Genomic DNA, 13258 nt, shown 5'->3' on the forward strand with positions numbered 1-13258 from the left:
TTGTTTGATTTATTTTTTTTTCCTGTACTTTTGATCAAATAAATGCTTCCTTGGTGAGCATAAAAACAAAATGTCAAAAACATTTTTTAAAAATCTTACCTACCCCAAACTTTTGAACGGTATTTTCTATGTATTGAGAATATCATGAAACATTTTTTTCTGGTTACCATTGTAAAATTGTGAGGGTGGCGTTCAGTTGAGGTGTGCACGAGACATGTAACAGGAACATTAGTAACTCAGTGTTTGTTCCACATAAACGGAGTTCCACAATGACGCCTGGAAAAATCAAAGTGTGCTGGACTCTAGTTAAAACCAGGACACAATCACAGAAACAACAATCTTGACAGCACTAAATCATATTTATAGGGCCACCTAGAAATGTCTACCCATCAATTCTGCTGGCAGATCCCATCAAATTGAAGGATTTATTTCTGACGCCCGGGAAGATGCATACGAGGTGTTCTTGTTGAACATATTTCAGTTGCGTTTATCTGCCTGCAGGAATGGAGCTTCAGACATGATTCATTGGAACAAAATGTCTTGGGTTTGATAACTTGTCCATCCTTATTCAAAAAGCAGGAAGTCTCTCATAGCCATTGAGAGTTACAAACTTACCTGAAGACACAAACTAGCTGTTATTTTTTGTATTATTTATTTACTAATACAGTATTTGTTAATATTTTCAACTAAATTTAAATTAAACGAGAATACATTTCAGTCAGAATGCTGTCTTAGAAGGCAGTTACCTACATAGGTAGCTCTTTGGATCAGAGCCTATATTATTATCATGTCTCAAGTTACAGTACAACATGCACTGCTGAGTCACACGGCACAAGTGTGTGTGTGTGTGTGTGTGTGTGTGTGTGAGTGTGTGAGTGAGTGAGTGAGTGAGTGAGCGAGTGAGTGTGTGTGTGTGAGTGAGTATGTGAGTGAGTTCGTGAGTGTGTGTGAGTGCATGAGTGAGTGAGTGCGTGAGTGTATGTGAGTGAGTACGTGAGCGAGCGCATGAGTATGTGCGTGAGTGCGTTAGTGAGGTGTGCATGAGTGATTGAGTGAGTGAGAGCATGAGTGAGTGAATGTATGAGTATGTGAGTGAGTGAATGTGCGAGTGAGTGAGTGACCGAGTAAGTGCGTGACTGTGTGAGTAAGTGCGTGAGTAAGTGCATAAGTGCGTAAGTAAGTGTGTGAATGTGTGAGTGAGAGTGTGAGCGCGTGTGTGAGTGACCGAGTAAGTGCGTGAGTGTGTGAGTGTGTGAGTGAGTGTGTGTGTGGGTGAGTAAGTGTGTAAGTGCGTGAATGTGTGAGTGAGTGTGTGAGTGACTGAGTAAGTGCTTGAGTGTGTAAGTGCGTGAGTAAGTGCATGAGTGAGTGCGTGTGTGAATGTGTGAGTGTGTGAGTGCGTGAGGTGTGCATGAATGATTGAGTGAGAGCATGAGTGAGTGAATGTGTGAGTAAGTGTGTTAGTGAGTGAGTGTGAGTGAGTGCGTGAGTGAGTGAGTGCTTATGTGCGTGAGTGCCTGAGTGATTGAATGTGTTTGTGTGTGTGTGTGTGTGTGTGTGTGAGTGAGTGCATGAGTGAGCGAGTGCGCGAGTGATTGAGTGATTAAGTGTGTGAGTGTGTGAGCGAGCGAGTGTGTGAGTAAGTGCGTGAGTGCGTAAGTGAGTGAGTGTGTGCATGAGTGCGTAAGTGCGTGAGTGCATGAGTGAGTGAGTGAGTTTCAGTCATACTCACAGGTCAAAGACCAGGTAATGGAAACCTTCTTCTGAGATACTGTCATGGAGCCGAACTAGGGTTGAAAAGACAACACAACAAGAGAATCAGCATTAAACAATGTCAAACACAGAAATAATGCATTATGAAAGCAAATGTTTTTAATGAGAGGGAAATCTTGAGCATTCCTCGCTCCATCACGGCGTTCATAACAACATCTGATGAGAACATACAGCATACATCCAATTACACGCTATTATAGTGACGCTTACAATTATGATGCACGTTTATAGACTTAAGATAACCATAATGAGCACATGGTGAAATGAAATAACACAAAAAGAATCCATCGAAAAGAGAGAGAGTATATGGATGACAAGCTCACTTATGTACACAAGCAGTGTGTCACGTAGACAGTGACACACACCGAGTGTATTGGGGTGGGGGGTGGATGGAGAAAGAGAGTGAGAGAGAGAAATAAGGAAAGAGAGTTGAGTAAACACTGCCCAGAATAGCAGGAGCCTTATGAGAGCGCTAAGAGAAAGAGCAACATACCAACTAGCTGGAGGATGGAAAGAAAGATACGGAGGGTAAATAACAGAGATTGAGCCAAATCTGTTGTTGGAAAATACATATATTAGATAAATTACTTCTACATTATTAAAGTAATGCAGTGAGTCAATAGTCCTCAGAGTGATTGTTTGACAAGCAAGGCCTTAGCCTGTTGACACTGGTACTGCAAACACGAGCCACTATCATGCCAATAATTACAGAAGCTCGCGTTTAATAAAGTCCTAAACATTCAGACAGAGGTTAAATACAATGTAAATTGACATCTGCACACATTTAATTTCTGTAAAACAGGTATACCAATATTCAGCATGAAACAATGTAGGGCGAAACTGGGAGCCACTGAGATTTGAATTGATGGAAACATGCTAGTCTGTAATATTATTGAAGGTGAGAGCCGTTTTTCTGTTAAAATTCTTCGCTGTTCCCCTTTAATTTTCTCAGAAAATTAAACATTGTGGTGCTTTCAAAACATTGCTCTGTTTGTTTGAGCATCCTGACCAGCAACATCAGTTCAACCAATAGCATTAGTCTGGAGGCGGGACTATCTGTTGGTTCAACCAATGGAAGCCAGGGGAAGTGTTTGAAAAGGCGGGAAACCCGTTTGAAAATAATCAAAATTAATCCTTTTTTTTTTTTTTTGCCGCAGAAATTACATACTCCACCTTTATTATTTTTTGCAATTTCTTTAATAATAATAATAATTATTATTATTAGAAATATGTAATTCCTGCAAATAAAACTGCAAAAACTCACAAAAATAAATTACTATTTTAATTATAATAATGATGACTGTATGATAATAATAATCATTATTGTTACTATTTTTATAATTATTTAATATTACAATATTGTCTTTAATGAAGCTAAAGACCATTCTTCAAAAAATAAATAAAAATTTCAATATTTGAACGAGTAAGAGAGAAGAGAAAGAGATACACATTAGTGTATGCCAAATGTGCCAGCAGCGATGAGCACTCAGTCCTCTCTCCTCTTTAACCTTTCAGACTGTCTCTCTCTCTCAATCTCTCTTCCTTCATTGGCTCTATTGTTCAGCACTTATGTGCAGCCCAAGCAGAAAACATGACAAGCTGTCCACTTGAGGAGAGACAACAGGAGGGAAAGTGTAGGGGAGAGAGACAGATACAGGTGATGGAGCAGGAAAAAGGAGATGGCGTCGCCTGAGGAGGGGAACAGAGATGAGAATACGAAAATACATTGGATGGAAAAATGGCGAGAGAGTGGAAAAAAGATGGAAGAGTGAGAAACAGAGAATGGAGGAGAAAGGCACTGGACAGAGTGTGAATCTGAGGTCAATGTGGGATAAGACTCAAAAGGTGTGGAAGATGCCAGACAGTAGAACATATCAGTGAAACACAGAACTGAATTAGTGTTATATAACCATAAAATTATATACACATATAATATATAAATATATATATATATATATATGCATACACACACAATGTGAAGATTGTTAAAGGGTTAGTTCACCCAAAAATGAAAATAGTCATTTATTACTCACCCTCATGTCGTTCTACACCCGTAAGACCTTTGTTCATCTTCGGAACACAAATTAAGATATTTTTGATGAAATCCGATGGCTCAGTGAGGCCTCTATTGCCAACAATGTCACCGAACCTCTCAAGATCCAGAAAGGTACTCAAAACATATTTAAATCAGTTCATGTGAGTTCAGTGGTTCAACCTTAATATTATAAAGCAACAAGAATACTTTTTGTGCGGCAAAAAAAACTAAATAACGACTTTTCAACAATATCTAGTGATGGCTGATTTGAAAACACTGCTTCAAATCTTTTGTTTTGAATCAGTGATTTGGATCGTGTGTCAAACTGCTGAAATCACGTGACTTTGGCGCTCCGAACCACTGATTCGAAACAAAAAATTCAAAGCAGTGTTTTGAAATCGGCCATCACTAGATATTGTTGAAAAGTCGTTATTTTGTTTTTTTTTGGCGCACAAAAAGTATTCTATTTTTCTAGATTTAGAGAAGTTCGGTGACAGTGCTGGCAATGGAGGCCTCACTGAGCCATCGGATTTCATCAAAAATATCTTAATTTGTGTTCCGAAGATGAACGAAGTTCTTACAGGTGTGGAACGACATGAGGGTGAGTAAAACAAATAATAAACAAATATTTAAAATATACTGTCTTTATGTTGTTTCTACATTAATTTGGAGATTAAATGTGAAATTATTACAAAATAAAAATAAATTAAAAACTTCAATGTTAGATGCGATTAATCACGATTAATTACAGAAAAATGTGTGATTAATTAGTTAAGATTGACAGCACCAATATATACACATCTTTTTTCCACAAAAAATATTAAGCAACACAACTGATTTTCAATGCTGATAAGAATGAGAAATGTTTATTGAGCATCAAATCAGAATATTACAATGATTTCTGAAGGATCATGAGACACTGAAGACTGGAGTAATGATGCTGAAAATTCAGCTCATACATTAAAATAGAAAATACTTATTTCAAACTGTAATATATCACAATATTACTGTTTTTTTTTTTTTATCAAATACATGCAGCCTTGATGAGCATAAAACATTTCTTACAAAAAAAAAATGTTTTAAATATTACCAGCATTATAAATTGGCAGCATGAGATGTACATAATGAGATTTCGAAAGGTTGTTGAGTAAGTGTTGTGTAAAATAAATTATTTCAGCAAATTTGTATACATCTCTTGATGCCAATTAATGAGATTTTCACATTTTCTGAATTTTTTTTATTTTTACACAACAATTACTCAAAATCCACTTAAAAATACTGACAAAAAAATGTGTTCCTTGGCTGAAAGGTAAATTTCAAACTTATATTAATCAAACAATCAGGCAAAAGCAATAATCTCAAAACATATATCAGGGATAGTGATACAGAAACTTCTTTTCTGAAGTCCTAAATGAGTTCTGTACTAAAATCACCATGGTTACCAAATAGATAAGACAGGATTCTAGTGTTGGATGTTTCTGTAATACGGCCCCAGGGGTATAAATATATAACACGGTACAAGTAATTATCAAAGTTATATAACAGAATATATCACAATGTACTAAGTTTTGCAGGAACTTTAATAAAGAAAAATGGTTTATATCTTAATAACCATGACCCAATAATTCCATTAAGACCATTTCATTTAAATTTCTCTCTTTGATACTTGATGGACACAAACCAAAAGATAAGATTATTCATAATCAACGAACATCTAATGCATCTTTTCGGTACTGTATATACAGCAAAGCAAATCCTTACACCTGATACACTGTCATAGCGCCTAAACCAGGTGTCTTCCTTCATCTTCTTTGTGGTTTTCTTCCACTCTCTCGCCTCTTCTGTTGCCATACTCCTGAGCTCATTGGCAATAATGACGGTATTTGGGCTGAACTGCTGCCCACCAGCATCTCCCACCTCAGCACAGTTATTTATAGAGCTCCACTCCTCTTCTATCCCTCTCCATCTCTCTCTGCTGCTCTCTCCATCCCTCTCCCTTCACCTCTTTCTTTGTCGCCATCGCCCCATCTCGATAGCTCTGTTCTTTTTTTTTTCAGTTGTTCTGCCCTCTCAGGTCTTCTTCTCATTCTATTGATCAGTCTCTCCCAATTTCTGCCTCCACTCCTCCCTCTAATTCCTTCTCTGCCTTAATTTTCATTCTCCTTCTATTGCATTCTACTAAATTCGGCCCTTTATTAGCTCTTTTTTCTCTTATTTTGTTCTATTGTTTGTACGTTCTTTTAGACAATGACTTTTGGGAGAGGCTGTTCCGCAGGACAATGTATTTTTGCTGCAAAATACTTCAGCCTAATTCAGTCCCAGTCATCACTGCCACCAGCTCACACACACACACACACACACACACACACACACACACACACACACACACACACACACACACACAGCTGCAGATGCTCACTGCGACAAACTCACATATACACCACCATTTAAAAGTTTGGACACATTTGACTAAATTTACAGTCCCATTCAAAAGATTGGGGTCAGCAAAAAATGTTTAATGTTTTTGAAAGAAGTCTCTTATGATCACCAAGGCTTAATTTATTTGATCTAAAACACAGTAAAAAAGTGTAATATTGTGAATTATTATTACAGTTTAAAATAACCATTTTTAATATATTTTCAAATGTAATTTATTCCTGTGATGCAAAGCTGAATTTTCAGCATCATTACTCCAGTCTTCAGTGTCACATGATCCTACAGAAATCATTCTAATATGATTTGCTGCTCAAGAAGCATTTCTTATTATTATCAATGTTAAGGACAGTTGTGATGCTTAATACTTTTGTGGAAACCATGATGCATTTTTTACTCAAGTTTAAAAGAACAGCATTTATTTGAAATAAAAATCTTTTAATAAAATAAAATAAATAAATAAATTTAATAAATAAAAATAAATAACTTTTTTAACAATGTAAGTCTTTCCTGTCACTTTTGATCAATTTCAATGTCCTTGCTCAAAAAAGTATTAATTTCATTCAAAAAAAATCTTACTGAACCAAAACTTTGGAACAGTAGTGTATGTTTGGTAACTTTTTGATATATGGATGCAAATGCTTCAAAATTAGGTAGACATATATACATTGTGAATAAATATTTCTTTTACAAAACTATTTTTAAAGGATAAGATGAACTAGAAAAGCATCCAGCACACAGTGAATTCCTTCAAGGTTGTTTAAAAAGCACCACATGATGCAACCTTATGATGTTTGTTGAGAGAATAAGCAGAGCTGGAATCTAGACAAAGAGGTGGTAAACTTGAAGCTCAAATAAAAAAAAGTTTTTTGAACATTTTTGGACTCATAATTCCTATACTTCAAATTGTCTTATTTAATAGTATTAATAAAGGGTTCAGTCTCTCTAAACCCCTCCTTTCCGAGAGCCTACTCTGCTCTGACTGGTCAGATGACCCAGTCTGTTGAGATTAGTCTGCCTCTTACAATGTGTGTCACAAACGAAACGGCCATTATCATATCTGAATTCCAGCTCCAGAGGCTTCCTCAGAGCCTGATACACAGTAATATGAACAGTAACGGGGCAGCCATCGAAGATCATAGGCTGACATTATGCAAATTTGTTACAAACCTACACAAGTTCAAGCAGGAAGTTAGATTTGAATTACTGACGATTTGATTCCGGTAGTTCAGCATCGGTTCTTTTTTTTTTGGAAGACATTAACTCCATTTATCGTGCACTTTGATCTTTGAAACTTTGCAGACCTTTTAAATTCACAAACAGCCATATTACACACTATGTGAAAAGTAATATCCGAAAAAAGCATAATGGGGCACATTAGAAAAGTAGTCATAATATAGATCACACTCACCGATATTGGGGTGTTTGAGTAGACGACAGATTCGGGCCTCACGCTCCAGTTTCTGATGATCTGCAGAGGACAGAGAGGGAGAAAAGCGGGTTAGATATTTGAGGTGGCTGATGGCTTGTTCTCACAACTATAAAATGAGAAGAACACCTCAGCTGAGGTGCGAGCAGCTCTGTCCTCTCCTCTAAGAAGAGAGAACATTTTTACACAGGTGTCATAGATATGACCAGCAATGCTGGGGAGGTAAGGGAAGGATAAACAGCTCATTCAACTTTAGGGCATTATTTGAAAAATAAATAAATAAAATTAAATAATTCAAGATGTGCTATATATGCAGAAAAAAAAGTAATAATATACTGATATATGATTGTATCAGAAATATATCCTAAGATATCCAGCGTACGTCTTGTGACTTTGGTCCTGTCATGATAAGATACTGTAAATCGTGTGTGTTTGTTGGAGTGGGGAGTGAGGTTCAAGCTAATCTAGGGCTTATTACTAAAACATGTAATATGCTTGTGTGAGTTTGAAGGATGAATGTTGTTATGTAAAATTAAACAAACAAGCCCGAGGGCTCATTTCCTCACACTTGCAACACACACACCACAAGCGTGGGGAGTCTAAATAGCAGCTCAATGTCTTGACTGGGGTTTATTCATCTTCTCAATGTAAAAAAATCACCCACTATGCACTGCTGGAGGCCAGTGAAATTGGATGTGATTCATATTTTAGAAAATAATAGGCTTAAAAGTCAAATAAACAATGTTTTGACAGATTACACTCAGGCTATGCAGGCTTTCATATTTTGCTTATTAGATATTGCAGCTCAAATATTAAAACTTTAAACTTATAAGCTGCATTAAATAATGTTTTAAAGATTTAAACATCATTAAAATTAGATCAATTTGATTTTAAATCTATAAATTACCACACTAGCAAACCATTTTTCTTATTTTTGCATAAATAAAACATTTTGTTAAGTTAAAAGAAACATTTTCTCTAAAACGTTTTATTAGTGTACACAAATCTGCTTTAAACTGATCATGTCTTTTAACCGGACAACAAGACAAAAATATCTTTTCTAAGGTGGCAATCATAATCATTTAATTGTCAAGTAAATTTCAGGGCCATCTCAAAGGTCTCAGACAAGACATGCCCTTAAATTAACTTGTGTCAGCTGAAATGATTGCTTTGCAGTCACCATGTACAGTACATGAAACACCATCACATCCAAACCTGCCACTTCTGAACTTTGTCCCTGGAATCACTGTCATTACTTAAGCACTCAGAAGTGGAGTGACAACTGTACTGTGTACGTAGCTAGTATAACAAAAGAGCGAGACGAAAATTCATACATGCATGTTGTGCAACCGGCACGGCCGGCGTGTTTTTCATGGCTTTGATTCGCTCAGCTCTCTGCAATAAACACATTAGCTTGAGTCATCCTGCAAATATTAACACTGTCTAAGTTGACATGCTTAAGCAAGAAATTGTGAGAAGCAGAGTCTAGCTGGCTTCCTAGCAGGCTCTGGGCCAAAACCTGGTGGGTTGCTTATGTAGGAGGCATTTTAAGGTGTGCTCTTGATATGAAGACTGTTACAAAATGTAGGCAGCATAAAAGACATTTTGGTCAAATACTAGGCAGCACTGCATGTATTATTCACAGAGAGGTCAATTGCCGAATGCACAGCTTAGTTAAAAAAAAAAAATCCAAAATGGTGGACAAAGAAATGTTGAATATAAATAAAAAACAAACCAAATTCATTCAATACAAAAAAGTATCAATAAAATCTAATAAAAAAAAATAAAAAAAAACACATTTACCCAATATTTTGTGTATTTTTATTAGCGTGTTAAATTCTTTAACTAATATTTTCAGTTTAACGCATTACAAATATTTAACGCAATTAACAAAGCATCTGTTTTTTCCCCTTCCTGAAGTAGCTATGCTAATGTCTCCCCACATCCTTAGCATTATAGCATATGATCATGTTATCTGGGTTCCACCAAAGACTTTAGATATACAGAGGATGCATCTGAAAATTTAAAAATGCTGTCTTCGGAGGACACATTTCAAGGTAAAAAAAAAAAAAAGGCATCAAGGCACGTTAGATCCAATGTTAGACAATTTCAGCCAAAGACTGAAATTTTTTGTTTTTGGATGCAGCCAAAGACTAAGCACTCATATTACTATTGAATGGGAGAAAGTGCAACGTACAATATGGCAGAATAAGTCCCGGCTTCTAAATAAAAGAGCCAATTGTCAATTGGAAAACCAGTCAGTGTTCTGAGACACACACTTAGGACTGCTCATGCGCACTGATGGGTGCGACGCACAAGACCCACAGGACACTCGCGTGTTTCAAGCTTCGCCTGACTGCCCGTTTTTGATTCTGTCATTGGCTTGTCTCAATGATTAAGACCTGCAGGTGTAAGTGTCAATCCTCACATAAAAATATGATGGATACCAAATGTTTTAACTAGTAATTTTCTTACAGTGAAAATTAATGTGCAAAATAAACTTAGTGGGGTAAAATGAACTGTCAGCTTTTATTCAAACAGAGAGAATTGATATTGACAGAGACAGAAACATCACTATATTACTATATACCCACACAATATTAAAGGCACAGCTAAATGTGACTATTATAATGGGTTTATGTGAAGATTGTTGAAGTTCACTTAAATTAAAAATTAAAATAATTTTTGAACTTTTTAAATGTTTAAAATGATGGCTTTCAATTATACTATAGTGCTGAATGGCTATAATTACTAATTTTATCCCTAGAAATTGAGAAATGAATATCAATTTAATATAGACATCAGTACAAATTTTAATGTTAAGTGCAATTAATTAGTTATTATTACATTTCTTTTTTGGCACTCATTTATATGCTTATTAGCACATCACATTGTTAATTTAAGAGAATGCTAACATCCAAGTCTATTGAAATGAATTGCTGCCTTTGCTGTCTATGTAGGCACTAGGCAAGGTTTTTGAAACAGAGCTATAGAAACAAACAAAAGGAGAAAAAAAATATTTTAGATTAGTAAATGTGATGCTTTTTGTAAAAATACAATGAAACCATGATTCTGTCCTATTGTTACTTTTTATAAAAAGGCACTTTTGAAAAGGACATAATACAAAACACCCCATCCAATCAACTTAACAAGCGCATCAACTGAAGCTAAGTGCCATTTTTGATTCGGTTGTTGGTTTGATTGAATGTGTTATTTGATTGTGCACACATGCATTCATTATAATTTTATACATATTGTGCTGTCTGTGGTTTTTTCATCTTTTTCTCTGCCCCATTCTGTCTTGTTGACTGTCTTTTTCTCTGAACTAGATTAGGTGTTAGCCTTTCACACACGCAACCACACACACACGCACGCACAGCAGACATGCTCCAATCTAACAGGATTACATCCTCTCCCATCTTGCCCTGTGACCCAGTGGAAGATTAACCCTTAGCATGCTGCTGGCACAAATACTGTTTTCCTCTACACCCCTTTCACTGCTGGCCAACACTGACCACACACACTCCAACCGCAGAAGCAGAAGAGTGCCAAGATGGCACTAAATCCCTGTTACTGGATCAGCACAGAGGCACAATGAACCCATGTGATCCTATGAACTGGCAGCTGAAGCAAATAGAAAAGATGTATATGATGAAGAGAGGGCAATATAGCTAAAAATATATAATTTTTACATGCGCGCACACACACACATAAACATAATGTTCCTCATTCCAGTTCTTCATGTGTTGTTTATCTCAAAAAACAGCCATAAAGAGAGAATAATTCAGGATGTGAGAATAACATCGCCATACTCACAACTAACAACTACTATCTGTCAGAATGAGCTGGTTTGGTATTAAAAAGGAAGCTTTTAAACTCTAGATCCTCCATGATATTTATATGTTTACGCTCATGGTGGTCTTTGTTTCATACTTAAACATATAAAAGATACTAGAGCTGCACGATTCTGGATAAAAATAAAGGTGGTTTCAAATAGAGATCACGATTCTGCCACGATTCTGAACAGACAATTAAACAAAGTAACATGTAATTTACTAGAGCTTTTTAAAAAATCTGTTTGAATATTGATTCAAATGACTCAAATGCTTTACTTCATTTACTTTCATTAATGGATGAATCAGCGTTTTTGAATAAATCTCTTGAATGAATGATTCAATGACATGCATATTTTTAACAGTCACTTGTCTACACCTTAACATCATGTCTACACCAGATGTGACAGCTGTTGCAAAATCCAAATCCATTTGTTCGTGTCAGAAGTAACGCGAGCGCTTGAAGCACATCAGAAATCGAACAGGGCATCAGTTTTATCGGGGATGTGTCGTGTTGCATCGCGCTGCGTCCATTGTAAACAGCAACACTGATTATAATGGGCTCTATTTACTTTTGTTGCGTCGCGCCGCTTACGTCTGGTGTAGACACGTTGTAACAAAGTAATCAATATAATCATTATTTGAAGCACCAAGTTACTTTCAAAAGGTGATTTTATCTATTTTGATCACTTCCGTAGACATCAGTGTTTATATCCAAACTATGAACTTTTATTCCAGTACTTCTGTGATAATTTGAATATTTGTAACACAGAAATAACGATACTGTGTGGTTAAAAAAATACTTTGTGAAGCTGTTTTATACCTATACACGTAAACTGCTTTCTCTGGGACAGTGACAGCACCAACGCAGATTTTGTCAAAGGTTTAATAGACAGGCTAATCGTTGTCATTTAGGAATGAGATCACGTGGGTGTTTGAATCATGCAGCTCCACAAGATAGGAGCAAAATATGTGTACCAAGACGAAACTTAAATTGTTAGAACAGCATCAATTCAATTGCAATATATTTGTCATCAGAGTGAAAGAAAACCAAAAAGCCTTTACTTTTCAACCACTCTCCTCAAACCAACTAGCTCTATTCTGGTCTGTTAGGCCCACCTTTCACAATCCAGTCAATTCTAGATAGATAAAGTCAAATTTTGCCCTACATTCTCTCATTGAATATCCTTGAGTTGCAAGTTCCTGTAACTCCAACTGTAGATCATGGTGCCAGCAACACCAAGGTCATGGGTTCGATTCTCAAGGAATTCATGAACTGATAGACTGTATACATTTGGATAAAGTGTCTGCAAAATGTGTAAATGTAAAAACTGTAAATGAATGGAATTTCACTGATTAAAAAGTTCAACCCATTGAATAGACTACTGACTGACTAAGTACTGTATTAAGGCAAAAGCTTAATACAGTCAATGACAAATATTCTACTGTTAAGTTAAACAGTCCCAAAATTAACTAGAGAGGAAACTCCCTTCTATATTACAGAAAGAGACAGCAGCGTGGTGCTATTAAAACTACTTCAGTTTCACTACGGAAGATAACACACTCTCATGCTGCAGTAATTGTATTACAGACACACACAGCCCTCTAATCTGATGCATAATTAAACGCAGGGTAGAGATAGGAAGGGCCCTCTGTCCTGACATTCTGCGTAAAGGGTGAATAAGAGCAGGACAGACAGGAAGACAATGGGGGAAAAGGGAGCTACTGAAAGGTTACTGAGAGGAGGCCAAGCAG

The 13258-nt window shown here is 36.3% G+C and overlaps 1 protein-coding gene across 18 annotated transcripts in view; it reads right to left on the reverse strand.

The window, feature by feature from the left end:
• The window catches only part of camk2g1 (calcium/calmodulin-dependent protein kinase (CaM kinase) II gamma 1), a 78604-nt gene that overhangs the window by 33651 nt on the left and 31695 nt on the right, over nt 1-13258 (reverse strand). For all 18 annotated transcript variants that reach the window (XM_051915633.1, XM_051915625.1, XM_051915632.1 and 15 more), the window contains exons 3-4: nt 7653-7712; nt 1733-1787 (exon numbers count right to left, since the gene is read on the reverse strand). In XM_051915633.1, the coding sequence (XP_051771593.1) occupies nt 1733-1787; nt 7653-7712 (115 nt within the window). The remainder of the gene's footprint in view (nt 1-1732; nt 1788-7652; nt 7713-13258) is intronic.

The sequence above is a fragment of the Ctenopharyngodon idella genome, chromosome 12, assembly GCF_019924925.1.
Source record: "Ctenopharyngodon idella isolate HZGC_01 chromosome 12, HZGC01, whole genome shotgun sequence".
NCBI lineage: Eukaryota > Metazoa > Chordata > Actinopteri > Cypriniformes > Xenocyprididae > Ctenopharyngodon > Ctenopharyngodon idella.